The sequence below is a fragment of the Serpula lacrymans genome (genome assembly GCF_000218685.1).
Source record: "Serpula lacrymans var. lacrymans S7.9 unplaced genomic scaffold SERLAscaffold_13, whole genome shotgun sequence".
Taxonomy (NCBI): domain Eukaryota; kingdom Fungi; phylum Basidiomycota; class Agaricomycetes; order Boletales; family Serpulaceae; genus Serpula; species Serpula lacrymans.
The window spans coordinates 202259-228368 of NW_006763302.1; the positions used below are offsets into that span (position 1 = coordinate 202259).

A 26110-nucleotide genomic window follows, 5' to 3' on the forward strand; every position below is an offset into this window, starting at 1 on the left:
TGAATGTAGCATAGTATATTAGGAAATAGCCAGGGTTATTTGCTCTTTTCGAATACAGTATTTACGCCAAAGAATCACGCAGAGCCTTGTATTTTAATTTTTTTGGCGTACTTTCTACCTGAATGCCGTGTGAGAAATCTGCCGGTGACAGAACATAACGTAATGTGACACACGTTACACATGTCACGATCACTATAATCAGGCTTGCCCTCTGCTTATACGCACCGGAAAGCGATGGTCTACCACAATCTCAAAGGTATGTTGCTCCAGCGTCCTTTTTGTGGTGCGAGCTCACAGTAAAGGACAGCCCTTATCAAGGGTATACGGGCATGCAAGGTTAAATCGTCTTTACAGTATCCATGGACCCAGCTAACTGTCCCATAGACTGTAGCCGACGAGCGAGCCCTCATCCAACAGGAATCCGCAGCTATTCGAGCATCCTTCAGGGAGGAAGACTCGTATGCGCGACATAACAATATCGCAAAGCTACTTTACATCCATATGCTTGGATCTCCCGCCCATTTTGGACAGATAGAATGCCTCAAGTTGGTTGCAAGCCCCCGCTTCTCAGACAAACGTCTCGGATATCTTGGCATCATGCTACTGTTAGACGAAAATCAAGAAGTGTTGACTCTTGTCACGAACTCGCTGAAAAAGTTCTCAAATATTATGTTGGCCTCGTTTGCATACTAATACAGTGGTCCTAGTGATATGAACCACTCCAACATGTATGTCGTAGGCCTGGGACTGTGCACTTTTGCCAACATCGCATCTGAGGAAATGTCACGGGACTTGGCGAACGAAATAGAGAAACTGTTGGGCTCAAGTAACACCTACATTCGCAAGAAGGTACAGCTCTACCTCGCTATATGCCACTCCACCGGGTTTTTGATATCGTGCTCCCATAGGCTGCACTTTGTGCTTTACGAGTTATCAAAAAAGTACCTGATCTATGTGATCACTTCATATCAAAAGGCAAAAACCTCCTTACTGACCGCAATCACGGAGTCCTCTTGGCAGCTATCACCGTCGTGACAGAAATGTGTCAAGTTGACGAAACATGCCTGAATGAGTTCCGAAACGTTAGTACTTCACTGTTTCTAAATACTCTACATCGCGTTCTCAGTAGAGTCTTCAGGCTGTCCCGTTGCTTGTTCGTAACCTCAAGTCTTTGGTCACAACTGGTTATAGTCCAGAGCACGATGTGTCAGGTATCACAGATCCTTTCCTCCAGGTCAAGATCTTGCGTCTACTGCGTCTCCTCGGAAAAGGCGACGAAAGGGCAAGTGAGACTATGAACGACATTCTTGCGCAGGTGCGTCCGTCGGTACATTCTACCTTGTCGAGTGAAGGATCTGAATTCGCATCACGCAGGTCGCAACCAACACAGACTCAACAAAGAACGTTGGGAATTCGATCCTCTACGAAACTGTCCTCACTGTACTGGAAATCGAGGCTGACAGCGGTCTCCGGGTCATGGCTATCAACATCCTTGGAAAGTTTTTGGGAAATCGTGATAACAACATACGGTATAGTTTTGTCAAGCTTCACTACTTACATCTCATTAATCAACATCATGCAGGTATGTGGCGCTGAACACGCTGAACAAGGTCGTCTCCATGGACACAAGCGCCGTACAGCGTCATCGCAATATTATCCTAGACTGTCTTCGCGATGGCGATATCTCAATCCGCCGACGAGCACTCGAACTCTCATATGCACTCATCAACGAGCAAAACGTCCGCTACCTCATTCGCGAGCTCCTCGCTTTCCTTGAGGTTGCGGACGACGAATTCAAACTCGGGATGACGACTCAGATATGTCTTGCAGCTGAGCGCTTCGCTCCGAATAAACGATGGCATATAGATACTGTTCTTAGAGTGCTGAAACTGGTACGTTCTTCAATCCCTATCCACATGCTCACTATATCTGACTCTAATACAGGCTGGTAACTTTGTTCGAGAGGAGATTTTGTCAGCTTTCATCCGCCTTGTCGCTCACACACCCGAGCTCCAAGCTTATACTGCGTCAAAACTATACACAGCCCTCCAGGCGGATATCTCACAGGAGTCATTGACGCTAGCAGCTGTCTGGGTCATCGGTGAATACAGTGAAGTTCTTCTAGAGGGGGGTGTCATTGATGAGGACGTACCTAAACAAGTAAACTTTATTCTATTTGCATTGCCACTCCTATCAGAATTTCTTATATTCCTTTTAGGCCAGCGACAAAGACTTGCTTGACCTCCTTCTCTCTACCCTCGATTCTCCATACGCCAATTATCTCTCGCGTCAGTTTGTTCTTGCTGCCGTCACGAAGATGTCCTCGCGACACACTACGAGTGCACCGCAGCAGGATCGCATCGCAGAAATCCTCACTAAATACACAACCAGTCCAGAACTTGAACTCCAGCAGCGTGCAGTGGAGTTCGCTAATCTCTTTACTCTTGGTGAGCTGAGAAGTGGTGTATTGGAGCGTATGCCTCCTCCTGAGCTCAAGGCCACGGTTATGGGCGTCGGTGAGTATTCATATCAAACTCTAGTAATTTTTGGGGTAACAAATTGCATTACGCTGCACAGTTAGCGAAAACAAGCCCGTTGGCTCTACTCAGGGTGGCAAAGATGTAAGTCTGCTTTTTATGCAGCTTAGTGCTTAATGCAACTTATCTCTCTCCTCCAGGCAGACCTCTTGGGCGACGATATAATATCAACACCGAACACAGCATCACTTGCCAATGGTCAACCTGCACAGAACAATCACGACATCCTTGCCGAGATCTTTGGCAGCTCTTCTCCATCAGCCACCAACTCCTCCACATCGCAATCCGCATCCCTTTCACCTCAGCCACAAAAAAGTAGTGTTCAAGATATACTCGGGTTGTTCGACGCCGCTCCAGCCTCATCGCCTGCTGCATCTTCTCCAGCTCCTCCCTCCAATCCCATGTCCGCATTTTCACTACCACAGACCCAGTCACCGACACCAAACCCTCCACGGCCGCCAGCGCAACAGCAACCTGCGCCTCGACTGACGTCGTATACGGCGTATGATAAGAACGAGCTCAAGATCACTTTGACGCCGCAAACTTCAGCTGCGCGACCTGGCGTTGTCAACATAATGGCGAGGTTCCAGGTAACGGGTTCTAACGATGCCACAGGGCTCAATTTTCAAGCTGCCGTGCCGAAAGTGAGTCCTTCATTCAAATAGATTTTTTCCATCAAACGTTAACGCCGTCTGTGCAGTCACAACAACTACAGATGTTGCCAATGTCGAATCCAGAAGTGAAACCAGGTGCTACCGAAACGCAGCAGATGCGGGTAATGGCACCGCCTGGAGTGAGTCTTGCCTCATCTTTCTTTGTTTGATCTAACATGACCATGACACGTTCCTTGTAGACGGCTGTACGCCTACGACTACGAATATCATATTCACTTGCTGGCCAAGCTGTACAAGATCAAGTAGACTTCTCAGGATTTCCTCCAGGATTAACGGGTAGCTCATGATAATGATGATGATGTACGTTTTACTGCTATAGTAATGCAGAGTATCTTGCTTTTTACTGGGAAGGGGAAAGTGGCCAATATTAGATATGCCTTCCCTCAAATACACCACTTAACTAGCTAGGGCCGTATAATGTTAGGTGGTAATCGCTGTAAGTTCGACCATCCAGTGAAGTAGCAAACCTTTCTTCTCGGCATAAAAAAATTTCCAACCCTGCGCAGGTAAATAGGAGTGCCTGGTTAATGTCATTCAGGTTGTCTATCACAAGTCTCTACCGACTAACAGCTCAGGAATTATACCGATTTGACGATAATGATGCGAGGCTCTAGCAATCTACATGGGTATTCATGAGGCTAAGGTTACTATGAGAAAAATGGTTATACAACACGACAAAGACCATCAAGTAAAGGTACACAAGTCCGGAATCGTCGGCCGGGACTAGATGAAAACTTGCAAAGGATGTCGGTTGTATACCCTTCACTCGGCTCGCCGAGATCGGAGTAGAATGGAACGATAACATCTGATGCACCCAAGTGTAGTGCGTTCAGGTCCGCCAATAGACCTTCAAAGACCTACTGAACCCTCAAACCTTCTCTTTCGACGCATATCCAGGATTTACAACCAAACTCGGCTTCCAGCTCAAGCGTCGCTCCAAAAAGAGCGCAACCCAAGTAAGTGCAAGGAGAACGGGCACTTCTACGAGGGGTCCGATAGTTGCTGCCAGTGCTTGATCCGATCCAACACCATATACCGCAATAGCAACTGCGATGGCGAGTTCCTGCCAGAGCGTTGTAAACGTTTTGCTTCATCTGTAATGTAGAGTGATAGGAAAATTACTTACAAAGTTATTACTCCCGGCTGTAAATGCCTGCACGACTGCCATTTCATAACCAAAGATCTCTTCAGATTCATTGGATTTATTGTCCCGAGCCTCTTTCCTCGTGAGCCAGAACACCAGCCCGAAGGCAGTTGACCACATGATGATGAAGTACAGAATCATGGGGACGAAGACACGAAAAACGGGACCTATGTTTTGGATGATGTGGTGTCCCTGGTATGCAAACATGACGATGATTGTATAAAGCAATCCGAGAAGCGCAAAAGGGGAGAAGTACGGGAGGAAGCGTTTCTCGAGAAATTCCTTTGAGGTAATAAACCACACAAAGTAGCGCGTAAATACTCCTGCGACAAGTGGGATGCCGAGATACTGCACAAAAGCGTCGGTAAGTTCAAAACAAAGAGCGAGATAGTTTCAAACGGCGTACGATAAGTACTGAAATCGCAACATCACCGTAGTTGAGATGTAGTCCACTTTGCTTATTTCCGCCAATGATATCTACAAACAACACAGCATATGGAGAATAAAGCACAATTTGTAGCACGGAGTTGATGACAACTAGGATTGCGCAGTAGTCGCTATTGCCTTGTGCGAGCTGGTTCCATATCATTACCATTGCTATGCAGCGCGCCAGGCCAACGAGGATCACACCTGTGCGGTATGTCGGAAGATCGGGGAGCGTGGCCCATGCCAGGCCGAGCATGAGGAGTGGGCCAGCTATCCAGTTGAGCAACATACTGAGTGCTATGTGAATCCAGATTCGTCGAGAGAGGAAGACAGCTCCAATTGTTTCGTATTTAACCTTGGTCAGGATTGGCCACATCATGACGATGAGGCCAATGACAATCGCTGTTTGGAGATACACTATGTTAGTCTCGATAGCAGACGCTGTGAGAGGATAGACTTACGAATTGAGACGCTCTGCAAGCGCGCAGTGTCGAAGGCCTGTTGAACTCCTGGCGCAAACTCGCCGATGACTACACCGATGACCATGCACACGAGTATGGCAGGTGTTAGTAGGCGGTCTAAGATTCCAAGTCGTCGAAAGAGAGCTATATTTTGTCATATTGAGCGGTTGATGTAGGGACGATGTGAGTGGACATACACTGAGAGCTCGTCTCAGGCTTAGTCTCTGGAAGAGACCGCTGAGCTTGAGGAGCATTGTGCAACGAAGGTGAGTCTATGGAGTGATCTAGGGACATGGGATATAAAAATTGGGAGAGGATACTTCGCATCAAGCATGGTAGTGGTATATGTCCGTTTAAATATCAGCAAAAACATATTGATTTTCACAACTTAGATGACCTAGTAAGCAATCAAATTAGTCAAATTAGTCAAATTCGAATTCGCGTAGGGTATCTTCCGTACCCGGCTATTTGCGCGTCATCCAGAAAGATGCCCTAATCGGACAACGTAGTATTCATCAACGATCTGCGTTCAACCCACCAACCCATCCACCGCCAAAATACGCTCATCGATGACGTCGACATCCCACTCACCCCCCTCTTATTATATATAAGTTATGTCCTGGCTATCGCGTCCCTCCATCGTTCCCCCATCATGGACACCGCCCAAAAAGTTTATAACACCCTCGCAGGAAACCCTGGTTTTCAGCAAGACGACACCCCAGACCTTCGGGGAAGAGTACGTCAACTGATAGCCATTCACTATCTTCACTTGTGCTTAACATGATCACCAACTTCCTCGCCAAGACTGTGCTTGTAACAGGCTCCACCAGTGGCATTGGCTTTGAGGTTGCTCGTGCATTTGCTCTCTCTCGGGCTCGCGTCCTGCTTTTATCCCGTAAAGCAGAACATGGCGACGAGGCCATTGCAGAAATTAAAAAATCGGTCTCTGACGCAGCCGATGTCCATTTTATCGAATGTGACCTAGGCAATCTTGCCAATGTGAAGCAGGTCGGGGACGGAATCGCAGAAAGAGAACAACGCTTAGACATTGTAAACGCATATACTCAATCTTAATATCTCCCATCCGCTCATGCTCTTCTATAGATAATCGCCGATGCAGGTGTAGGCGTTAACAAGTATGATGTCTCCTCTGACGGTATTGACCGTCACTTTGCCGTCAATCATCTCGGCCACTTCCTCCTCATCAATCGCCTCCTTCCGCTTGTCCGCAAGACTTCTACACTTCCATCCACTCCACCCCCACGCATTGTTTCCCTGTCCTCAGAACTTCACCGTCAGGCACCTTCATCCATCAAATTCGCTTCGTCAAAGGAAGTCACAGAAGATACCGGCTTGTCCGCCCTTTCACTTTATTCGCGGTCCAAACTCGCTATTATACTTTTTACAAAGTACACTCTTGTCGAGCGTGCAATCCGCCCGTCGGGCGACCGCATATATGCACTTGCTACCCATCCAGGCGCAGTGCATACTCCACAACAAGATCAATTCAAGGAGGCGTATGGGAAAGTCTTCGGAACGCTCGCAAAAGCAGTGACAGTGCCGTTCATGCGCAGCCCCGAACAAGGTAGTTTGAGCACGCTTTGGGCTGCTACGAGCGAGGACATCGAGAAAAATAACTTGCAGGGATGTTACTTCACAGACCCTGGTCAACTCGGAAAGGAGACAGCTCAAGCCAGCGATGAGCAGTTGGGCCAAAACTTGCACAACCTCAGTGAAGAATTGATTAAAGATAGGATCGGGAAGGATAGTTTGTTGCCGTGGAACTAGAGGTTTGTGTTCAGTCGCAGTTTGAGTCATGAATAAATAGGTGTAGCATCGTGAGTAACGTATTGCTGCTGTATCGTTTGTATTTTGCATGTACACTCTCATTTCCATCATAATGCTCTGTTATGACACTACAGCAGGAGAATGGAAGATGAATAGTAGAAAATCCTTACAACATTCCAATAGCGAGACATGTGCTGCACGGGATTTGTAACAAAACGATGGAGAGAATGTGGTTGTGCGGTGAAGTTTAGCCTTAGCGTAAAGGAATGTATCGCAAGAAACACACGTTGATGTGATGCGAGTCATAGGCTATAGAGAAACTTCAACCAGCGCGGGTAAATAGTGCTGGACAAATTGATGTCATTCAGGTTGTCTACCAACTAACAGCTCAGGACCTACACCAGCTGGACAATAATGATGCGAGGCTCTGGCAAGCTCACATGTGTATTCATGACACTAAGGTTACTATTAGAAAGAAAAAGGAAGATAAGTCAGCTCTGATCATACAACGACAAAGACCATCAAGTAAAGGTACACAAGTCCGAAAATACTGTCCGGGACTAGATGAAAATTTGCAAAGGGTGTCGGTCGTATACATTCTGTCCTTCACTCAGCTCGCTGAGATCGGGGTAGAATGGAACCATAGCATCCGATGCACCCAAATATAGCGCATTATAGATACGCCAATAGACCTTCAAAAATCGAGTCAGCATAGCAAATCGATAGTGGGCCAAACGTTACATACCTCGCGGACCTTCCTAGCCGGATGGAATAATCCTTGCAATACGTAACTCAGCAGCACTCCAGGGCCAAGTGTAACCCTCATCGCCTCAATAGCATCCATAACTGCACCGATGACATGGGGAGACGTCTCGAAACAATTGGGCCAAACAAGATTCATCAAGTGCATCATTGAATCCTCGCAGCCCAGTCCAGCGACACCCAGAGCAAGATGTTTAACAATGGTGCTAGCTGTCTGTCGATGCACAAGATCACGATCGGTGAGCGCATCTTCAAGCATTGTAACCACCGAATCACAATAATATGCGGATTGGGGTCCAACATACTCAAAGACAAATGATAGCGCTTTCAAACAACCAGTGCGAACATTAAGCTCTGCAGTTCGGTACTCGTTCAAGATCGCTGGTATACATGTGAACGCTGTGATGCAAACGTCAATTAAATTCTACTGTAAAATCATGATCACTCACGTCCACAAGTTTCTGCGACAATTGCAATAGCAACAGTACTACACACTCGGCTCTGACGTTCTTGTACGCGCAGGTTAGTGAGCAGAACTGAAAGTACATCTTGGGGACCTAAACTCTTGGCAATGTAACCGAAAGAGTTGACAGCAGCTCGCCTAATGCCCTTCTTGTGTGCCTTGAGAAGATCGAGCAACTCGAAACAGATACGCATCCATTCTCGCGCAGGGACGAATTCCGCACCACGATCAGCTGAAGAAGAAAAAAAGAATGGAAAACTCAGCGTTTCGCCCTTATATCAATAACAGAGGTACTAACCAATACGACCGATTAAATTGATAGACGCCTCTTGCACCTTCTCATGTCGATTACGGAGAATAGGGGTCATGCGAGGCACTGGAAAATATGGTATAAGAATCCGAAGTTGCTAAAGTAGTGAATACTCACATAGATCTTTGACCGGCGGATTCATCTGCGTCATACCAACAACATTAGCGATAGCTCCCTCAGCAGCAATAATACTACCGAGTGTGTCGGGGTACTCTTCTCCAAGTTGTTCGAACAGGACTAAACCGAGCTTGCTGAGGAGTTGATCTTCACCGCATTGTTTGATGACGACAGCGAGACGAGTTGTCAAGTCTGCAGCTTGTTGACGAACTTTGGCACTCTTGTTGTTTAAACGCCAGAGAATGGTTGACACGATTTGTGTGAGGTAGGGTTTCACTCGAATACCCAGAGCATTGACGACCGTTCCAAAACCGTCAAGCATAACCTGATCCTCCGTGGTCTGCTCCTGAAAGGAGTAAATGATACCGTCTACTAGCCTGACCTCCAATCTCTCATCGATGTCAGAGGAACCAAGAGTTGCGACAACTTTTGTAATGGTTTCCATCACCATCTTACGATATGGCTCCGCTTCATCTTTGAGCTCGTTAACAATCCTTCCTACAATCTCCGAAACACCCGACTTTTGCGCAAGCTCGACCGTCGTCTCGACTACTTGACGATAATTCCTCCTGTCAAGAGCCATACGTCTGACCCAGAACGCCTTGAAGAAATCAGGCAAGATATCCTGTTTGATGTACTGCGGCGTAACACCCTCCGTAGCGGCACACTGTTTCACTACCTTGAGCACAATCTTCTTCATCTCTTCATCCGAGGTTTGGAATTCACGGATAAGAATAACTGTCACTTCCTTCGTGTAATAAGACGCGTACTCTGGATCCATCAGGGGGATGATGAAACCAATAGCCTTCAAGAATGCCGCTAGACCCTTTCCACGGTGTAGCCGGATACCAAGCCACAGTGGTTTCAGGACTTCGTCGAATGATTCGATACCGTATGGTGCTGCAGCCTCTGCCAACGCAGCAAGACCCAAGGCAGTCATTGTGCGTACTTTCTGTTGTTCATCAGCTAATCCGTGTGCAATGCAGTTCACCAAATTTCGCAGGTGAGGCAGGACTGCGCAGCCCATCATGATCGCTATCTGTTGCACGATACGGATTCCTGTGTGACGTGCCTGCCATGACTTTTTACTACGACAAACAGCTTTCAAGAAAGGAAGCAAAGATGGAATGCCAAGAGCTGAAGCGACGACTGAAAACGCACGTGCAGTGGTATTACGAACATACTCGTCGGCATGATCAATATCGGGACGCATGGTGGATATCATGTGGGCAAGGCCGGCAGCTTTGGACAGATTAGAAATGATTTCTCGACCTTCGACACGAGCGTAGTAATCTTCATCAATGAGAAGAGGCTCGATAACCACGAGAATCTTGTGAACGTAAGGCCGCACGAGATCATCCAGTTTATAAAGTACACGATCGATAACTTTGACGAGAAGATGACGTTCTTGATCCTCGAGCGTTCGTTCCATAAGTAGTGGAAGAATTTTGTCGAAAAGTGGCCCTGCACCGAACTCGCGAGCCTTATCCGTGATTTGTCGAAGAGCGGTCTTTCGAACCGGAGGTGTGCCGTTTTTAATTTTGAGAAGTAAACGCATGATCTTGCGTTCCTTCATTTCTTCTACCGACAACTCTGTTTCATCCTCCTCTTTCAATATTTTGGCGAAATATTGCGCATCCTCCGCCTTGAAAAATGCAAGATTACCGACACCCGGGATTTCAGTAGGCAGTTCGGGAGCTAATCCTGCTGCTGCTGCTACTGCGGCAGCATCCGATGATTCTTGTATATGGAATCCAACCTCGGTGACGGGAGTGGCCATCAATTTCCGAGGGGCTACCATTGGTGCATACCCAGGAGGAGGGGTGACGATGGTATAGCCAGATGCAGGAAGGACAGCTTCTAGTTCTTCATCCGTAAGATAGCGATTGTGCTTGTCCTCTTGCATGAATCCAGGAGCATTCATAATGATTTGAGTCATTGGGGTGTCAACTGCGACGGGCGTCTGGTCCCATCGTGAGCGCTTCGGAGTCTCACCCATGGTAGCATCTACGGGAGTCGCATCCCAACGAGAGCGGCGCTTCTTGGGGGCGGAGGCTTCAAGAGCCTCCTTTGACCATTCACCTGTATCAATTTGGTTTGGGTCTGCATTCTCGTCACTGTGCTCGGGTACATCCCACCTGCGCTTCCGCTTCGACCCTAACGACACATCCCTGGCAGCCGCGAGCTCCTTTGCAGCAGCGAGTTCCTTTGCAACATCTTCGAGCTCTGCGGCAGGGGGAGTTCTGTCCAAATCCATCTTCAGTTTTCCCTCTTCCCTATCCTGCCTCTCCTTTTCCTCGATAGCTCGCTTCACTCTGACTTCCTCCTGCTCAAGCCTCGCTAGTCTCATAGCATCTTTGTAACCACCCTCTACATCTGTTCCCTCCTCTACGGCCCTAAATGCATCAGCACTCTCCTGTGCCACGCGGCTGAATCTGCGGTTGTGGTAGTCAGACTGTCTCTGAGCAATTTGACGCTTAGAGGCAGTCTCTGCAAATGGGTCGACATTTTCTTCTTCGGCGAGATCAGCGAACTCCTGAAGAATCTCCTTTGGAGCGGTAAAAGAGTCGACAAGTCTTGGGGATCCAGGAGCGGACATTTTGTTTGTGGTGGACCGAAAGAAAGAAGTAAAAAAGGTCGTCGGCGTCGAGAGCGACGATGAGCAAGAATGAGAATCTGAGTCTGAATAATAATACGACCAAATAGGCTCAAATATCGGTGGCTGGGGAATATTCCCACGAAGGACTAAGCGGCGACCCGACAGATATCTCTGAGAAGCCCCTGACGAGAAAAACTATAATTGCAACACGATCTCAAAACATACTGGAGTAAAATATATCTTGCTTTAAATATATTTTCTAGGAATTGAGTGTACTGAACTATGAATAAAGTTGTCAAGGTCATTCGAGTCGTTTCAATATTCGTGATACTTTAGTTCTTCCACACATTCTTGGGTAACAGCATACCACTTCCAAGTGCCAATAATACCATCGAAACCATGAGATAATAAACAAGCCATCCACCCAAATAATGCTTTTCAAGACAGAGAGACCAGGTTGAGTTGACAGCGGCAGGCCCGATAGCTCGCATGATCGATACGACCAGTTGAGCGATACCATTTGTCGCACCAAGAGACGCTCGGTTGGGCGCAGCTCCATTAATATATATGAAGACTGCACCTAGGATCCGAACAGTAATCAGTGTTAGGCACCTCAGGTCAAGTCTAAGACACTTACCATAAGAAATACATAAAACAACCGAGAGGAAGACTTGCAAACCGATCACAAACCACACTGTAATATTCAAACCTTGTGACTGAACCAACAAGCTAATAACCGGGAATGTCATCATCATAGGTATGGCTGCCACAACCCCGAGGATATAGGTTCCTTTCGTGCCCAACCAGGCATGCAGTCGAGCAAAACAGAAAACTTGGAACAGCCCGTTCAATATACCAAAGGAGGCTAGAATTTTGCCAATCACAGGAGGTGTAAGTCCAAGTCCACCTAACGCAATCGGAGTTGCGAAGAAGACAGGCTGAATGGTTCGAAAAGCAATATCCATCAAGGAAGTAGTTGCATAAGTGCTCGCTGCTATCAAAACTTGAGGAGTTAAAAGAGCTCGTAATGGAAGGGGTGTGCCGTCATTGGGACTAGAATGAGATAAAGCTTCAAGGAGAGCAGGCTTGGGTGCTGTCTCAGAGTTATGTGGGGAATCGTTGCGTTGAGGATGGCATCTATTAATTATACGGCCAAATCTGAGGGGAGATGGAACAGTCTAAACCGCATGCTCAGCTTGACATTTGTACATACAGACTCATAAATGGTGAAAACAAACCTCTTTGAGAAAGAAGAGTGAAACGAACAAGCATACCATTGAAAAAATTGCAGGGATGGCGCATGGTAGGAAATAGGGATACGTTTTGAAGAATGCCGACTGTCCAAATATATTTGGGAAGCGCTCAGCTGGTCGTTCGAGCGTGCCACCAATCAGGGGTCTGTATAACATATGAATGAATGAGTTGACAACATTAATTAAAAACATTTGCAAATCGCGCACCCGAGCGCCCCCCCGGTCGACCATGCCATGGGAAGGTATGCGTACGCATGAGGCATGTTGGTTGAATCGGTTATCTCCGCAACCAAGCTTTTCATCACGCCGATGTTACCATTCAAGGCGCCATTAAGACAACGACTTTAGCAATACAATACAGGTTGAGCAATTTGAGGATGTATACGTTAAAATCTGAGCATACATACCTCAACACAAGCCCCCAGAAGGTCTTTGACAGCCCGAAACAGAACATGGATATTGACAACCCGAACATCCCCAGAATGATTACCGGCTTTCGGCCGATATGATCAGATACTCTACTCCAGTGCAATACAGTAAGTGCTTCGGTCGCAAAGAAGAGCGAATGCTGTTGATAGTTGTAACTAGACTGGCGGACATCGAACAACAACACTCACCAACAGTCCAACGTAGTATCCAACTCGAGCTTCATCACCATTCGTTATTCCGATGTCCCGAATCAACTTGGGGGCAACGTCAGGTAAAGGTCGCACAAAGTGAGCAACAATACACACCTGGGGCGCAAATGGAGAGATAACTTGAGAAGTCAGGGGTTCAGAGAGCTGAAGAAATAAAATGATGGAAAATTGGCCCCATGGAAGAGGCGTTCGAGACTTTCTTAGCTGCTCAGAGACCAACAACGGTGTCTCCTCGTCTACTTGCTGAAAAGGCATGATGGAGATGGGCTACTAGTAAGAGGACAAGATCAGAGCTGCCCAAGTCGGGTATTTTATAGAAAGATAATGACAGAACTTACGTTCCAAATTTACGTCGTTCTGAGCTATAAATTTTATGTTCTCCTTTTGGTGTTATCTGATAATCGTGAACACTAAAACCAACCTTGGATGTCTTGATGTGTGAGAAATCTTGAGAGAATTAGCGAAGGGGTGATCAATCGGCGCTCTTGGGACGTCGATGAGTTCGAACTGCTATAGGACGCCACTGTAGCGAAGGGATGCGAAGATGTAGCTTGAAGTCCATTGTAGTAACTATACCCTGCAAAGAGACGGTGCAATGACCAAAATTGATGGTGGCTGAATCACTTTGTCAGCCGCAATAAATCCAGCTGGTAAGCGTAGGACTGCAGCAGGCCAACTCGGTAATTCAACTGTGTTGTATCGAGTATTGCCAGGGCCGGTTGATCCGGACGTAAGGCGGAAAGAGTGATAAGACGGCAAAGTTAAAATGAGAGTACATTTCCCCTAGTCATTTCGGAAAGTAAATAACACAACTGCAATCAAAGCTCTAGAAGAAATGATTAGAAGGACATACCCTTCACCCATTTGTAGCCATTTATTCACTCGTCCCACCGCATAGCTGAAGGTACCCAATACGATCTTCCGGTACTCTCATCTTGCTCATCCAGCCAACATAGCCCATCGCGAAGCAACATGTTCTCTAACGCAGCTCTTGCGCGTTCTCGAGCCCATCCCCTCCGAGAAACAAGGATATCTTCCACAATTCTGCCACCTTCAGACTGAGCCTCAGATAAAACAACAGCCTGATCCTCGTCCAACTCCTTCATTACGCTTCGCACCATCTTCTTCCCCCCTCCTACATCGATAACTTCGTACCCGGCTCCAAGGGGTTGGAGAGTCTTGATACTTCTTATCACATCGTCCTCGGTTATGACACCGCTACTGACGCCTCTTAACTTGCTCACAACCCTCACCAGCTCACTCATCTCAATGACACCACCATTTCTTTCTCTGGTGCTAACACAGACATCCACAATTTGCACGCCCAGCTCATATTGCCAGTCTCCTAGTCCGAGCATCTCCGCCCACCATCCACCCTTCCTGGGACCTGCGAGTGGATCGACACCAATCGATGAGCACATTTGTTGAAACGCATGGCGAAAGGCAGGATCACGCCTTATAGAGTCGCGATGGGTAGCTGCGAAGTGAGAAAGTGCAGTACGGAATTGCGTCAATTGAGAATGAAGGTGGTCGACTTGGGCTTTTGACAATTCCGAGGATAACTCTGCAAAAGAACGCTGAGATTCTATCTGTCGCTCGAAAGCAGCCAGACCCACTCCTCCTAAGCGATGCATACAAGCAGTGTTCAGGCTACACTGATATAATAGTAAGAGTAAGACAGTGGTCGGCTATTTGCGAGCTGAACAAGTATTACACTGCATACTCCTATTACAAGCCTCTACCTCACGCTATACACAGCTAATACTAAGGCTGTCATGGGCTAGCTACAATAATGCTTGGTGTACAAATTTAATATGAGACCACCACTGGCGATGCTCCAAATTTGCGCTCTCTTTCCCTCTGATACTCTTTTCCATAGTTCTCATACTGCTGCAAACAACTCTCTCCACAAAATGGCACAGCTTCTGCTGCTACAACGGGTGGGTCCATAACATGAGGATCGACTTCCGGTAAGTGATCCTGCCTCATCGTTTTGGCATCTTGATCACACATGGCACAAAACCAACGACGAGAGGCAAGGATACTTGTCCCACGTTTCAAGAATAGCGAACGCATGTATAGATCTAGTTCGAGTGCGTGAATGTCGTCGCGGATTGGGCGTTGGATCAACCTAACGGGAGCTATTTCTGAAAGACTAAGGCAGTCTCCTGTGTTCGGGAATTTTATCAGATAGTGGACAGTGCAAGTGTCAGAGCTGTCGCCCTGGTTGGCATTAACCTCAAATTGCTCTTGAGGTGGTGAAGCCCGGAGGTGAGGTTCTCTTCTTCGATCTTGCTGTGCTTTCGCAGCGAGAAGGTCATTGTAGAGTTTTTGCTCTGCTTCGTTGAATCTACCGGTCACCTCTTTCGAGCTTTCTAGTGCCTCGAGGGCTTCGGTGGGCTGTCGCAAACCCCTATGACTGCGAGCAAGGCGGAAGTATGCTTTTCGGGTAATGGCTAGGTTACTATACGGGGATGATGCGGAGTCGATGACTTCCAGACAGTCTGAAACGGATGAATGATAGCTGCCTAGTGCATGTTAGTTGATTTTTTCTCTTCAAAAAATGGTATCACCCACCAAGCTGATAATAACATTCCGCACGATTACACCTGATGGTCCTCAGTAGCTCCGTCGTAGCACAACCTTTTCTTCGCACCAACACAAAAGTGTATATTGAAAGGGCAACGTGATATCGTTTCGTGTTGAAATGCTGTTTCGCAACTTCTTTCAACTCTTCTGAGTAGATTTTCTCTGTGTGCATTGGTGAGCAGCGTTTTAGTTATTGGCATGGCATCATGATGAAACGGAGACGCACCAACCGAATCAACCGTTGGAACAAACAGTTTGCATGCGTTGCTAGTAGACATTCGTGGTTTGAATGAGGTGGGAATTTAGAAACTTCATTTGAGTCACTAAATGATTTTCAGATCCGTAATACGAGTAGGGGGGTCCTGGATCATACACACATACATGAACGCATTTGGAGGCATTTGAAGTGAGTTGAAGTTTCAGTTGAGTCCCCTATTTACTAATCATGCCCTGTGATCTTTGTGTTAGGTACATAAGCTGGTACATAGTGGTGTGCCGGTTTCGAGGGAATGATGTCCATTTCCAGAAACATTCGATGTGATCGTGATGATGATGATATCTACGAGACAGTTCATTGATCGGCAATCTCTACACCCCTCTTTATCTCACAATATGAAATATATATTTTTTGCCACCGCTGCTGTATCACTCAGTCACCGTGACAAACCGACCACCGAACCGACTCGGCCAAAGATTTCGTTGACATATCCCCCCGAGATGTGACATACTACACTGCTAGATAGGGGCACTATTGATACTTGCTACTATGACTCCCTCAACTTGGAATATGCAGTACTGCCTCAGCTGAATTCAGAAAATTAAGTATGTAAAATCTCCCAAGTTATTAGATTCCTCGTACCGAATTCATTATATCAGGTGTTATTCATATCATACATGATAAAGAAGGAATATTCACTCTTCAGCGAAACAGCCACGATCCTTCCACCACTTAGGTCGGTGACAGCCTCATCAATCGTGCAGCATTGCACCGTCAACGAAATATACAATCAAGCGTTCACAATGTGCTGCCTTCCACCGAGTTCTTCGTGTTGCAGGTTTGTAGCTTCTCTCGCACACGACAGACTGCAGTAAGGCTGAGCAAACTCCACGATCCTAGGCGGCTCCTGGTCTAGATACGACGCGGGTGTCTGCGTCATTGAGACCGCGACCGCGGAGCAGTTCGTACATTGTAGCACCCTCTGATTCAATATCTCGTCTCTGTGCTTCATAGCTAGCGAAGTCATGAACTGCTTGACCTGGAATTGCGTGGGGCGTTGAAAGAGAGATATGGGGGCTTCCTCTATGTATGTGATAGACTCCCCAGAGTTGCCAAGGATCTGGACGATGTATTCAATTGGTCGTGTGTCGCGAATGACATGGACATTAGGCCTATTCGACATCTGTTGCTGGGCGGAGATGCTGCGAGCGCGGAGTTCCGTTTCTTTGCTAGCTTGTTCCGCAAGCACGTTATCATACAACTTCCGCTCGGCCTCGTTGAATTCAGACATAAGTTCTCGTAGCTTCCTCATAGCCCCAACGGCTTCATCTAGTTTCCCCGAGTTCATGTAGCTCCGTGCCAAGCGCGAGTGTGCTTTGCGAGCTACGCTCTCATCCATGGAGGCAGAACTTCGGGAGAATTGTTCTATGACATCTTTACAGTCCTTGATAGCTGCTTTGTAGCTCCCTGGAGTCAATAGATCAATAGCTGCAATGTCGCCTGAATGATGAGTTTTACTCAACGAATTTGAATGTAGCATTCTGCCCGATTGCATTTGACTGTCGCCACTAACCCAGGAGAAGCAAAGCCTTCCTTGCGGTCAACTATCATGGTGTATGCCATGATAGCTTGCTTGAAGCGTTTTGCCATGAAATGCTCGTTGCCCGTCTTTTTCAATGCAAGAGCCTGTGTTTCACCTAGAATCACAACATGAGCATTGTGGGAAAGATTGTATTTCAAGTTTGTGGAATTACCCTCGAATTCATATGCGGCGCCAGGTTCGTATGCAGATTCTTTGGAAGACATAGCGTTAGGTTAAGACTGGGTTATAGGTCACTAACGTGGTTAGCTTGGATGAATATATATGATTGCGACGTTGACTCGGGGTGGAGCCCTTAACAGCTCAAGTGTATGCCCCTATCATGATGGATATCTCCGAAACAAGGCCCTTAGTTTTATTGATCGACGTTGCCAACATACTAACAAAAAGCTGTGTCTTCCCCCCGAAAAGAAAAAACAATATCCATTAGGACCACTTCTAAAGGACCGTGAGTTAAACGTCGAGCATATTATTACCACATACGCTTTGTGGGATGTAAATACACAAGGCAGAGCATATTTTCGTAGAAGTGGGTCCTCTATTACTTCGAGTTGGTCTGATTCAAAGTTTTCGAAAGACTCTGAAGGCCAACTCCAAGTAGTCCAGTCATGCCACCGCCTATGATTTTGGTAGCATTGACTACACCTGTCGCTAAGCTGAACCCACTCGCAATGACATCCCACCCAGATCCAAGATTGCGCTTCCGTCCATACGCACCAGCATTCATCATGAGAGCAGCTTTAACTGAGTCTAGTTCATTCAGAACTTCCACACCTACAGAGCGAGCCCATACCACAGGTTCAGCTGTGGAAGAATAGAGCTTGTGTAGCTTGTCTACAGCTGACATGACCTTGTGATTCTCGAAGTAGCGTTCGCGAGCGTATGGAAGGAGCGCAGTGTAAGATCCTGGAATGAGACGATAGTTAGTTGCATCCCTTTAGCCTAAAATACAAGATAACCAACCAATATCGCCACCTTGCATCACAGTGCTACTGATACAACGTGCCAGAGCTTCTACATCAGCGAGACCTAGGTTGAGACCTTGCCCAGCGAGAGGGTGAACTGTATGTGCAGCATCACCAATGAGTACTGTGCGACTGCCAGCACCCTCCCCAATATAGGAATCAGTGTGATTGTAGCGCAAGGGGAATGAAGCGATAGTGCTAGGCTGGATGGATGTTACAAGGGGAGGCAAAGAACCGGAATCATCGGGCGGAACACCTCTCTCCGAAACAACAGAGGAAGTCGAGTTGTATGCGGAGTGTCTGCTTATATCGTGAGAGCGTTCGCGCCACGCAATCTCTTCCATGATTTGTGAATGCGACAAGGGTTTATCAGCATCGTGCGCATCAAGGATGGACTCGTGAAGATACCGAACAGAGACTTCAGGTAATCTGAAGGCTGCATTTATCATGCTCGCCAGAACGGCCGGGTCAGCTTTTGTCAGGGTAGAGGCGAGGCGAGGTTTCGTTGACCAGACAAGGGAAGATGTGGTAGGAGATAGCGGTAGGAATGCTATTGGGCCTGTAGGGAGGAATCTCTGGTATGCCGTATTGTTTGGCAACTCAAACTGACTTCGTTCAGGATGATTAAGAGTTGCGACGATAGCTTGCGTGTCATATGCCCATCCATATGACGATATCCCAGCATACGAGCGAACAGGAGAGTTGAAACCATCAGCGCCAACCTACGATATAGTCAGTAGAGGGATACATCGCAGATGGGATGTTTATTCACCAGTAACCTCGTCCGAAGAGTTGTGCCATTGGATAAATGCACCAAAGGCCATCCTAGCCCACCTTCCTTGTCTTCCCGATCGATGGATACAACTTTGACGCGATCTAGTAGCCGAACTGTTGGGCTATGAGACATATATCGCAGAAGGGCACGTTGAAGGTTGAGGTTTTCTGTCATGTTAGCCATTGGGGTAGACTCTGAAGTACCCCAGGCTCCCGATTCCGAGGTATCAAATGTAATGCGGGCATCGGACATGCCATCCCATATCTATGTATGGGAAATTGTCACGTTATGTTGCTGCTGGAAGGGTAAATTCGCAGGGACTGACCTGCATTTCATGTATGGGATTTGTTCGCGTTATGTCGACATCATTCCACACACCAATATCTAACGTTAAGGTCAGATCAGGCCAGCCACAGCTTGAAAAATGAAATACCTTGTAAGAATGTTTGTGAAGAACCTGTGATTGAGCTGACGCGGTTGGAGTAGGAGTTTGAGTCAAGGTTCCAGTCTTTCACCTTGGATAGATCTCCGGCTTCCACCAGTGTAATTTTAAGAGAGTCTCGCACGATTTTTGTTGAAGCTGTTTGACCCAGTCAGTGGAATAGCTTACGAAGAGTCCATTAACGATGAGGATGTACATAGAGCACTTGCCAACGCTAATCCTGCTGGACCTCCACCAACGATGACCACGTCGTTTTGGTCCAAAACCGAAGTGCTGTAGGCTTGAATGCGCGGTATTTTACGATATGCTGTAAATGATACATGTTTCGCTCTGAGCAAACGCGTTGCTGCCGCGCTCGTCGTATGCAACGACATTGAGGTCCATTCTAAAAGAGGCAAGAGCTGTTTTTGTGTTGTGACCGTTCGGCACTCAGCCTGTTTCGTTTCATTGCCAAATTGCCGTAGTAAAGCACAGCTGGTTGCAGCTTATCTATCAAACCACTCTTTGCCTCGTTGTGGGGCTACTAGACTGTCTTTCCAGTCATGTCAACAGCAGCCCCAATATCGGCCGCACAAGCAATTGGCGAATATCTGCAATCACCCGATGACCTCTTGAAAGTTGCAGCGTTCAGGAAAAAGCTGGAGAAAGAAAAGGCCTCTATTGATGCAAGGTTGAAAAGTGGAGTGAAGGAGCAGTTGGATGCTACTCGAGAAGGCCTGAAGAAGCTGCTGGATACCCGTAGCAATGTGCAGGCTGTGAAGGATGAAATGCAGACAGTGGACAGACTATGCAGCGATCCTCAGAACGTCGTACCTACGTTTCATCAAATCAGCAGAGTAAGTATTACCTTTGTTCTCTTCGCCAAGCTTCATCTGACTCTGACTAGGTATCCATGGTCCACCGTAACTTTGAGCAAACGGAAGAAATGGTGGACAATCTACTCCAAATGAACTCGAAGCTCGATATGCTCGAAGAAATGCTTTCAGCTGACAGCAACGATATCATCGGTCCAGCTCCAAATCTGCTGCCCGTACATTATCAGATCAACCGGTTGGAGGCTTTCAGAAATCAAACTATGCACCAAGCAAAGAAAGCATCTGCTCTTTCTCGTACCAAGCTGGCTCTCATCTTTCAGCGCCTTAACAAACTTACGGAAGTGTTCGAAACATATATCATGGAGCTTGCACGAAATATACTCCCACTTGTGCGCGCGGGTCATCCTGAAGTCGTGGTGAAGCTGATCAAAATCGCTGAAATGGAGGGAAGGGAAGATGAAAAAGTATGTAAACAATGCTTCATATCTAACGTCTCACCCAACTTTGTACTAGGCCATCGCTATTCGTCTCGTTAAGAAAGCTGCAAAAATGGATGCAGCTTCTAAATTCAAATCAATGCAAGCAAATGCGCGCATCATCAAACATTATCGATCAAAAATACACAAAACCATTTCCGACTCTATCAGGAGCAAATTCGAAGATGCATACTTACGTGACGAACGCGATCCAGGAGCTTTTCTCAACGGCCTTGGATGGATATACCAAGATCTAATTCGCATTGAGAGCGACGTAGTTCCATGCTTCCCTCCCAGCTACGAAATATATGCATTCTATGTCAAGGAATACCACAAGATACTAAATGCAACTCTCCAGCGGCTAGTCGCCGCCGAACCAGAGGCTAGTGTTCTTCTACACTTGCATGCCTGGTTGAAGGAGTACAAGAAGAGCATGAAGGAGCTTGATATTGCTCCCGAACTTCTAGAACCACAGTTACTCAACGGCGATGAGCAGAATTTGATCGAGGATTACCTCAAATTGATCGTGAAGAAGCTAGACGAATGGACGGCTAACCTTATGAAAACCGAAGTTCAAGAATTTGCGTCACGCTCTGAACCTCCAGAAATGGACAGTGATGGTTTATATGGCACGCAAGGTGCTGTCATACTATTCCAAATGGTCAATCAACAGATTGACGCCGCGACGGAGAGTGGGCAAGGTGCAATCCTTGCACGGGTTGTGGGAGAAGTGAATCGAGTAATGAGAGGTATTCAAGAACAATGGACCAAGGTTGTGGAAGCAGAATTCAAGAAGCAGCTTGATAAGCCCGAAGAAGTTCCCGGGGGTCTGGCAGAGTATTGCATCGCACTTGCAAACGACCAGATCAAGTCAGCAGATTATACAGAAGCGCTGCTCGGGCGACTCGAGCCACTGGTTTCAGAAAAATACAGAGTCAAGATCAGTGAAAAACTTAATGACGCCATCGACGGTAATCTGGACGTGGCGAAGAAATGTATACAAACACTCATCGATATCATCTTCAATGATCTTAAACCAGCTACGAAGCAGCTATTCCAGGCTCCGTGGTACGACGGTATCATACAGCAAGTTGTCGTTACGATGGGCGACTACTTAGCGGATCATGCTTTCCTGAATGCTTCCCTTTTAGAGCTCCTCGTGGAGTATCTTTTAGATGCATTTTTGGTCGCCTACCTTACGGCGTTAGCCAATTCCCCAAAGCTAAAAATGCCGGCTGCTACAGAGCGCATAAAACAAGACGTTGGCGCGATTTTCTCCTTTTTCAGCGGTTACAAGCCCGCGAAGGAGCTAGAGGGCTACTTTGACGTGGTAGAGATGATACTTGCGATGCTCGAGGCGTCACAGAGCTTAGTGTTCCTATCTTTCTGGTCGTTTGCTAAGGTGCATGGACCCAATATTCCCTTCGTGGAAGGCCTGATGAAAGCTCGAGGCGATCTCGACCGATCTGGCGTTAGTGAAGTCATGGATAGCATTAAACGTAAAGTAAAAGAAGAAGGATTAGTAGATCGTGCGTATATTTCCTCCATTTTTGGGTTCCCGCTCTGACATTGTCGAATAGCTCCTGAGCCGACCATAATGAAGAAGATCGCTGTCCAAGGCACGCTGTCACGTTTCCTCCGCACATAAGTATCGCATTGTTACACATTCAATTTTAATACAGATTTCATTGCTTGTAGTACAGAACACATTGTATCACTATTTCCATCATTGCCCGTATACCCTATTATTATCTCTCTTTCTTTTCTCCAATCAATCAGTCTTGGTCTTATCTGCAGCAGGGTCTTTATTTGATCGGTCTGGTAAAGCTGCAGCAACCTCGTCGATCTTCTTGAATTGCCACGGGAACCTCGACGGGTAGAGGAACGGACGCAAGTCAAATCCTATGTAGAACGGTAAAACAACATTAACAACATTAACATCATAATTGTGTGCACGTACTGTTATCATCTGGACTGTAGGATTCCTGTCATACCCAGTTAGATCGATAAATCCATTTATAAGGAGCAGCAACACCAACCGCATGGTAGGAGGGCGTGAGGGTTGTCATTTTATGACGGTTTCTAGCATGCTCGAAGAAAAAATGTTTCACTTTTTCTGCAATCTAGAGTTTTATCAGAATAAACAAATAACATCCCCAGTCTCGTGCAAGAGGAAAGAAGTTACCTGCAGAGGAGATAACATAGACCCCCATTCGTGTACGAGTTTTGTAAACATGCTGTAAGGTCCACATTTTTCGACTTTGCGAAGCCGACCAAAGACAGACAGTTCATCATAGGTCATGCCCATATCTGCCTATGATTCACATAGAATAATCAGCTGAATATCATGAATGACCAGTGGAGGCTTACTTCATCCGTTTGCACATAAGTGTCTGAAAATGGCTCCAATTCTGCCGTAGGAACAGCATCCAAGAAGCTAAAAAATGTCAGTGGTAGCCATATGTATTTCTAGTAACGATATATACTTAGTTAGAATAGGCAAATCGAACGAATCCCGAGCGTAGGCAATGAATTTCTTCAGATCGGTTTTACTGATTCCTCCAATGGGGTTGATGTCGGCTGTAGTAAGACAACGAATTAGCTAGAATTTCGCCCGAGTTTGACTTGTACCAACCCGAGGAACAGTCATATTTGGTTAAATATCCTCGCAGGCTACAAGCAGTGTAATCAGGTTTCACGATACAAAGGCAGGGATGTCAATTGTACCTTTCATCTACATTAGCACTTCCGAGAACAAGTAGACCACCAGATCTTCCCCGAACCCAGGGAAGAAGTTGGGCAAATAGATAAGCCAGGACCATGCGTAGTCTTGCCTGAGACGGGGTTTATCGTCATACTTCTGTGAATATTATATAAATTCTCACCTGAATATTCTGCAGTGCCAAATTCTCTGCTGCAGAACCTCCATGAGCTCTAAAGCTCGGTTTTACGCCAGTGACGAAAGAAAACAAATTGCGGACAGAGGTGACAACGGAATCCATATTCAAGTCAATATGGTAGCTGGTTCGAGGTTTGGTGAGAGTTTCATAAGGTTGAGAACTAAGTATACACACCTGCCAATGGCTTCTGCTAAGTCTTTGGCTCTTTGTCGTGTTTCCGCGCCTGAATTTTCTGTTCCCATATAACAAGTGTGGAATATTCTGCTGGAAAACTCTCGAGGATCCGAAGGGATGTAGCTCGAATCCTCAGGCTCTCCGACAATTCGACGAGCATCAGCAATAACTCGCTTATCTTCAAAGAAATCATTCAGCCCAGCCAAGAAATAGAATAATTCAGTAAGTAGGCCATACCAGCTCTCCTAGCAGCATCAGCAATCAGACGGCACATGGAATACACGATTACGGCCGTAGCACAGCTGTCGATACCACCACTGAGGGGAATGAAGTAGCCCTGTGTGCGAGATCGCCTCAAGTAATCCCATAACCAGCAGGCAGGGCCCAGGCTGTTGTAAAAAAATACCACCATTACATCAGCTAAGTTTTCTGACAGTTCCCTGAGATATACGAACGCAATTTCTTCTTCTGGTCTGTGGAATTTTGCTTCAGAGAGCCCCACCTGCAAACCAAGTGTATGTTCGTCCTTGACTTCCTCAAACTTCCCACCGGAGAGTGCAAATGAGACCTCGATTCTATGATAAGGCTCCGCACCAGCAGCTTGCATGCTTCTGCTGCTCTTGGCCCTGTGGGCACGAACATCTTCAATGTCGATGGTGGCAGTGACCACCTCTACGTCATTCAGCGAGAATTGAGACCCCTGAGCTATTATGTGGCCATTCATTGCTACCATTGCACAACCATCGTAGTACAGTCGATCACCGTCGCAGCCTTGTTGATTGGCGTACAGATAAACACCACCTAGCTGGATTACGAAGGCAGCCCTGGTTTGTAAAACCAAATATGAAGCCAGTAGTAAGTAAATCGTTACCTTAAGAGTTGCTTCTTTGATGAGTTCAACTCTGGTATAGAGTTTGCGAAGCTCGTGATGGCTACCACTGGAATTGGTGAATATCTCGACGCCGTCTAAGCCCATTAAGATATGGGGACTGAATGTGGTACCTTATCAATGAAATGAACTGTAGAAGGAACGAGGAAAAATAACCTTGCAGGAGTGAAAAGCTCTTCGCACAGTTCAATACCAATGCATGTGTCCACAGTGCTAATTACGCAGTCTCCAAAAGGAACTTTGGTCTGAAAGACATGCATCATATTCTTATAATAAACGCCGCGGTGCTTACTTGTTTCGTTACAGCTTGAATGATTCTAGGCAGATAATGATCCTCCCATCGTCGGTGCTTTAGCCAAGGAGTGAAGTATCTGAGTTCGCGGTAGTTTCCATCGTTAGCCAACCACATTTTTGGGCGAATAAGGAGAATCTTCTTGTTGTGAACAATCACACGACAATTATAGATTACGTTCTTATGAACGACCGGCCTTCGGGTGTCTTAGTGTCAGTGTACTGAGGAGTTGGACGGTATCTCACATGCCAATATCACAGACAATATCCATAGTCTCTTCCGAAGAAAGAATCTTGGCGAGAACTTCCCATGAGTGGAGGACAGTATCGCCTGTGCAGACATTGAACGCGGACACTGAACACTTAGATCACTAGTGACGATTGAAAGGCCGTACCTTCGAGAAAATGATCGTAGCATCCATAACCCCTAAAATGAACGATATAAGAACCAGTCTAGTGTAGCAGGTGGAGGTATTGCTGACGGTATTTCAAGCTCAGGCCCTACTCTTAATGTTGCCCCGCGCTGTTTCGCGATCGCTATGCTCTCCAAGATACGTTCCATGTTCCCCTGCTTCTATTCAAGAAATTATATCATGCGTAACTTGCACTAACTTGCCTGAAAGTCCAGAGCCCATTGATTCAGCGAACTATATTCAGAGCCATCAGCCTTCCTCTCGAGCTGCCCTTGTTAATCGATGCCTACCATCTACCATAAACTTTAGTTATGGTATAAATCGATTATAGATAGACACCCACGTTGCCAAAGTAATCAAGTGGCCCATGATCTTTCAGTGGCCCGTCACTC

The 26110-nt window shown here is 46.7% G+C and overlaps 11 protein-coding genes across 11 annotated transcripts; 3 read left to right on the plus strand and 8 right to left on the minus strand.

Annotated features, from left to right (window-relative positions):
- Window positions 1-226: 226 nt before the first annotated feature.
- Window positions 227-3554, plus strand: SERLADRAFT_357973 (uncharacterized protein; the record flags this gene model as incomplete). The annotated part of the gene is made up of 14 exons (XM_007322405.1): window positions 227-256; window positions 308-336; window positions 385-656; window positions 708-849; window positions 909-1082; window positions 1139-1315; window positions 1375-1529; window positions 1583-1892; window positions 1945-2160; window positions 2219-2516; window positions 2578-2621; window positions 2678-3181; window positions 3238-3330; window positions 3391-3554. 14 exons carry the CDS (start codon window positions 235-237, stop codon window positions 3496-3498), a joined length of 2544 nt encoding a protein of 847 aa, XP_007322467.1.
- Window positions 3555-3723: 169 nt separating this feature from the next.
- SERLADRAFT_363404 (uncharacterized protein) lies at window positions 3724-5591 on the minus strand (the record flags this gene model as incomplete). Its single annotated transcript, XM_007322406.1, has 5 exons — window positions 3724-4274; window positions 4338-4703; window positions 4762-5183; window positions 5243-5386; window positions 5440-5591. The coding sequence occupies 5 exons, from the start codon at window positions 5567-5569 to the stop codon at window positions 4080-4082; spliced, it is 1257 nt and encodes a 418-aa protein (XP_007322468.1).
- Window positions 5592-5740: 149 nt separating this feature from the next.
- Window positions 5741-7159, plus strand: SERLADRAFT_417736 (uncharacterized protein; the record flags this gene model as incomplete). The annotated part of the gene is made up of 3 exons (XM_007322407.1): window positions 5741-5978; window positions 6047-6292; window positions 6347-7159. The coding sequence occupies 3 exons, from the start codon at window positions 5895-5897 to the stop codon at window positions 7028-7030; spliced, it is 1014 nt and encodes a 337-aa protein (XP_007322469.1).
- Window positions 7160-7590: 431 nt separating this feature from the next.
- SERLADRAFT_410865 (uncharacterized protein) lies at window positions 7591-11281 on the minus strand (the record flags this gene model as incomplete). The annotated part of the gene is made up of 5 exons (XM_007322408.1): window positions 7591-7722; window positions 7776-8191; window positions 8242-8487; window positions 8554-8631; window positions 8683-11281. The coding sequence occupies 5 exons, from the start codon at window positions 11279-11281 to the stop codon at window positions 7591-7593; spliced, it is 3471 nt and encodes a 1156-aa protein (XP_007322470.1).
- Window positions 11282-11613: 332 nt separating this feature from the next.
- On the minus strand, window positions 11614-13427 carry SERLADRAFT_452601 (uncharacterized protein; the record flags this gene model as incomplete). Its single annotated transcript, XM_007322409.1, has 7 exons — window positions 11614-11861; window positions 11919-12459; window positions 12520-12679; window positions 12742-12876; window positions 12942-13102; window positions 13152-13217; window positions 13269-13427. The coding sequence occupies 7 exons, from the start codon at window positions 13425-13427 to the stop codon at window positions 11614-11616; spliced, it is 1470 nt and encodes a 489-aa protein (XP_007322471.1).
- A 381-nt stretch (window positions 13428-13808) lies between these two features.
- Window positions 13809-14846, minus strand: SERLADRAFT_476743 (uncharacterized protein; the record flags this gene model as incomplete). Its single annotated transcript, XM_007322410.1, has 2 exons — window positions 13809-13955; window positions 14026-14846. One exon carries the CDS (start codon window positions 14804-14806, stop codon window positions 14051-14053), a length of 756 nt encoding a protein of 251 aa, XP_007322472.1.
- A 17-nt stretch (window positions 14847-14863) lies between these two features.
- On the minus strand, window positions 14864-16195 carry SERLADRAFT_476745 (uncharacterized protein; the record flags this gene model as incomplete). Its single annotated transcript, XM_007322411.1, has 3 exons — window positions 14864-15700; window positions 15750-15923; window positions 15988-16195. 3 exons carry the CDS (start codon window positions 16037-16039, stop codon window positions 14982-14984), a joined length of 945 nt encoding a protein of 314 aa, XP_007322473.1.
- A 244-nt stretch (window positions 16196-16439) lies between these two features.
- SERLADRAFT_476746 (uncharacterized protein) lies at window positions 16440-17902 on the minus strand (the record flags this gene model as incomplete). The annotated part of the gene is made up of 4 exons (XM_007322412.1): window positions 16440-16565; window positions 16621-17445; window positions 17502-17675; window positions 17733-17902. 3 exons carry the CDS (start codon window positions 17782-17784, stop codon window positions 16769-16771), a joined length of 903 nt encoding a protein of 300 aa, XP_007322474.1.
- A 127-nt stretch (window positions 17903-18029) lies between these two features.
- Window positions 18030-20144, minus strand: SERLADRAFT_452605 (uncharacterized protein; the record flags this gene model as incomplete). The annotated part of the gene is made up of 7 exons (XM_007322413.1): window positions 18030-18484; window positions 18542-19265; window positions 19316-19582; window positions 19644-19702; window positions 19752-19898; window positions 19957-20033; window positions 20062-20144. The coding sequence occupies 7 exons, from the start codon at window positions 20142-20144 to the stop codon at window positions 18120-18122; spliced, it is 1722 nt and encodes a 573-aa protein (XP_007322475.1).
- Window positions 20145-20226: 82 nt separating this feature from the next.
- SERLADRAFT_452606 (uncharacterized protein) lies at window positions 20227-22807 on the plus strand (the record flags this gene model as incomplete). The annotated part of the gene is made up of 4 exons (XM_007322414.1): window positions 20227-20596; window positions 20647-21039; window positions 21089-22580; window positions 22632-22807. The coding sequence occupies 4 exons, from the start codon at window positions 20303-20305 to the stop codon at window positions 22697-22699; spliced, it is 2247 nt and encodes a 748-aa protein (XP_007322476.1).
- Window positions 22719-26087, minus strand: SERLADRAFT_452607 (uncharacterized protein; the record flags this gene model as incomplete). Its single annotated transcript, XM_007322415.1, has 20 exons — window positions 22719-22953; window positions 23012-23036; window positions 23091-23174; window positions 23237-23365; window positions 23422-23488; window positions 23538-23631; window positions 23687-23724; window positions 23779-23885; window positions 23937-24072; window positions 24126-24303; window positions 24363-24514; window positions 24581-24930; window positions 24997-25114; window positions 25171-25259; window positions 25307-25502; window positions 25552-25636; window positions 25701-25732; window positions 25788-25873; window positions 25922-25952; window positions 26062-26087. 20 exons carry the CDS (start codon window positions 26085-26087, stop codon window positions 22823-22825), a joined length of 2154 nt encoding a protein of 717 aa, XP_007322477.1.
- Window positions 26088-26110: the final 23 nt, after the last annotated feature.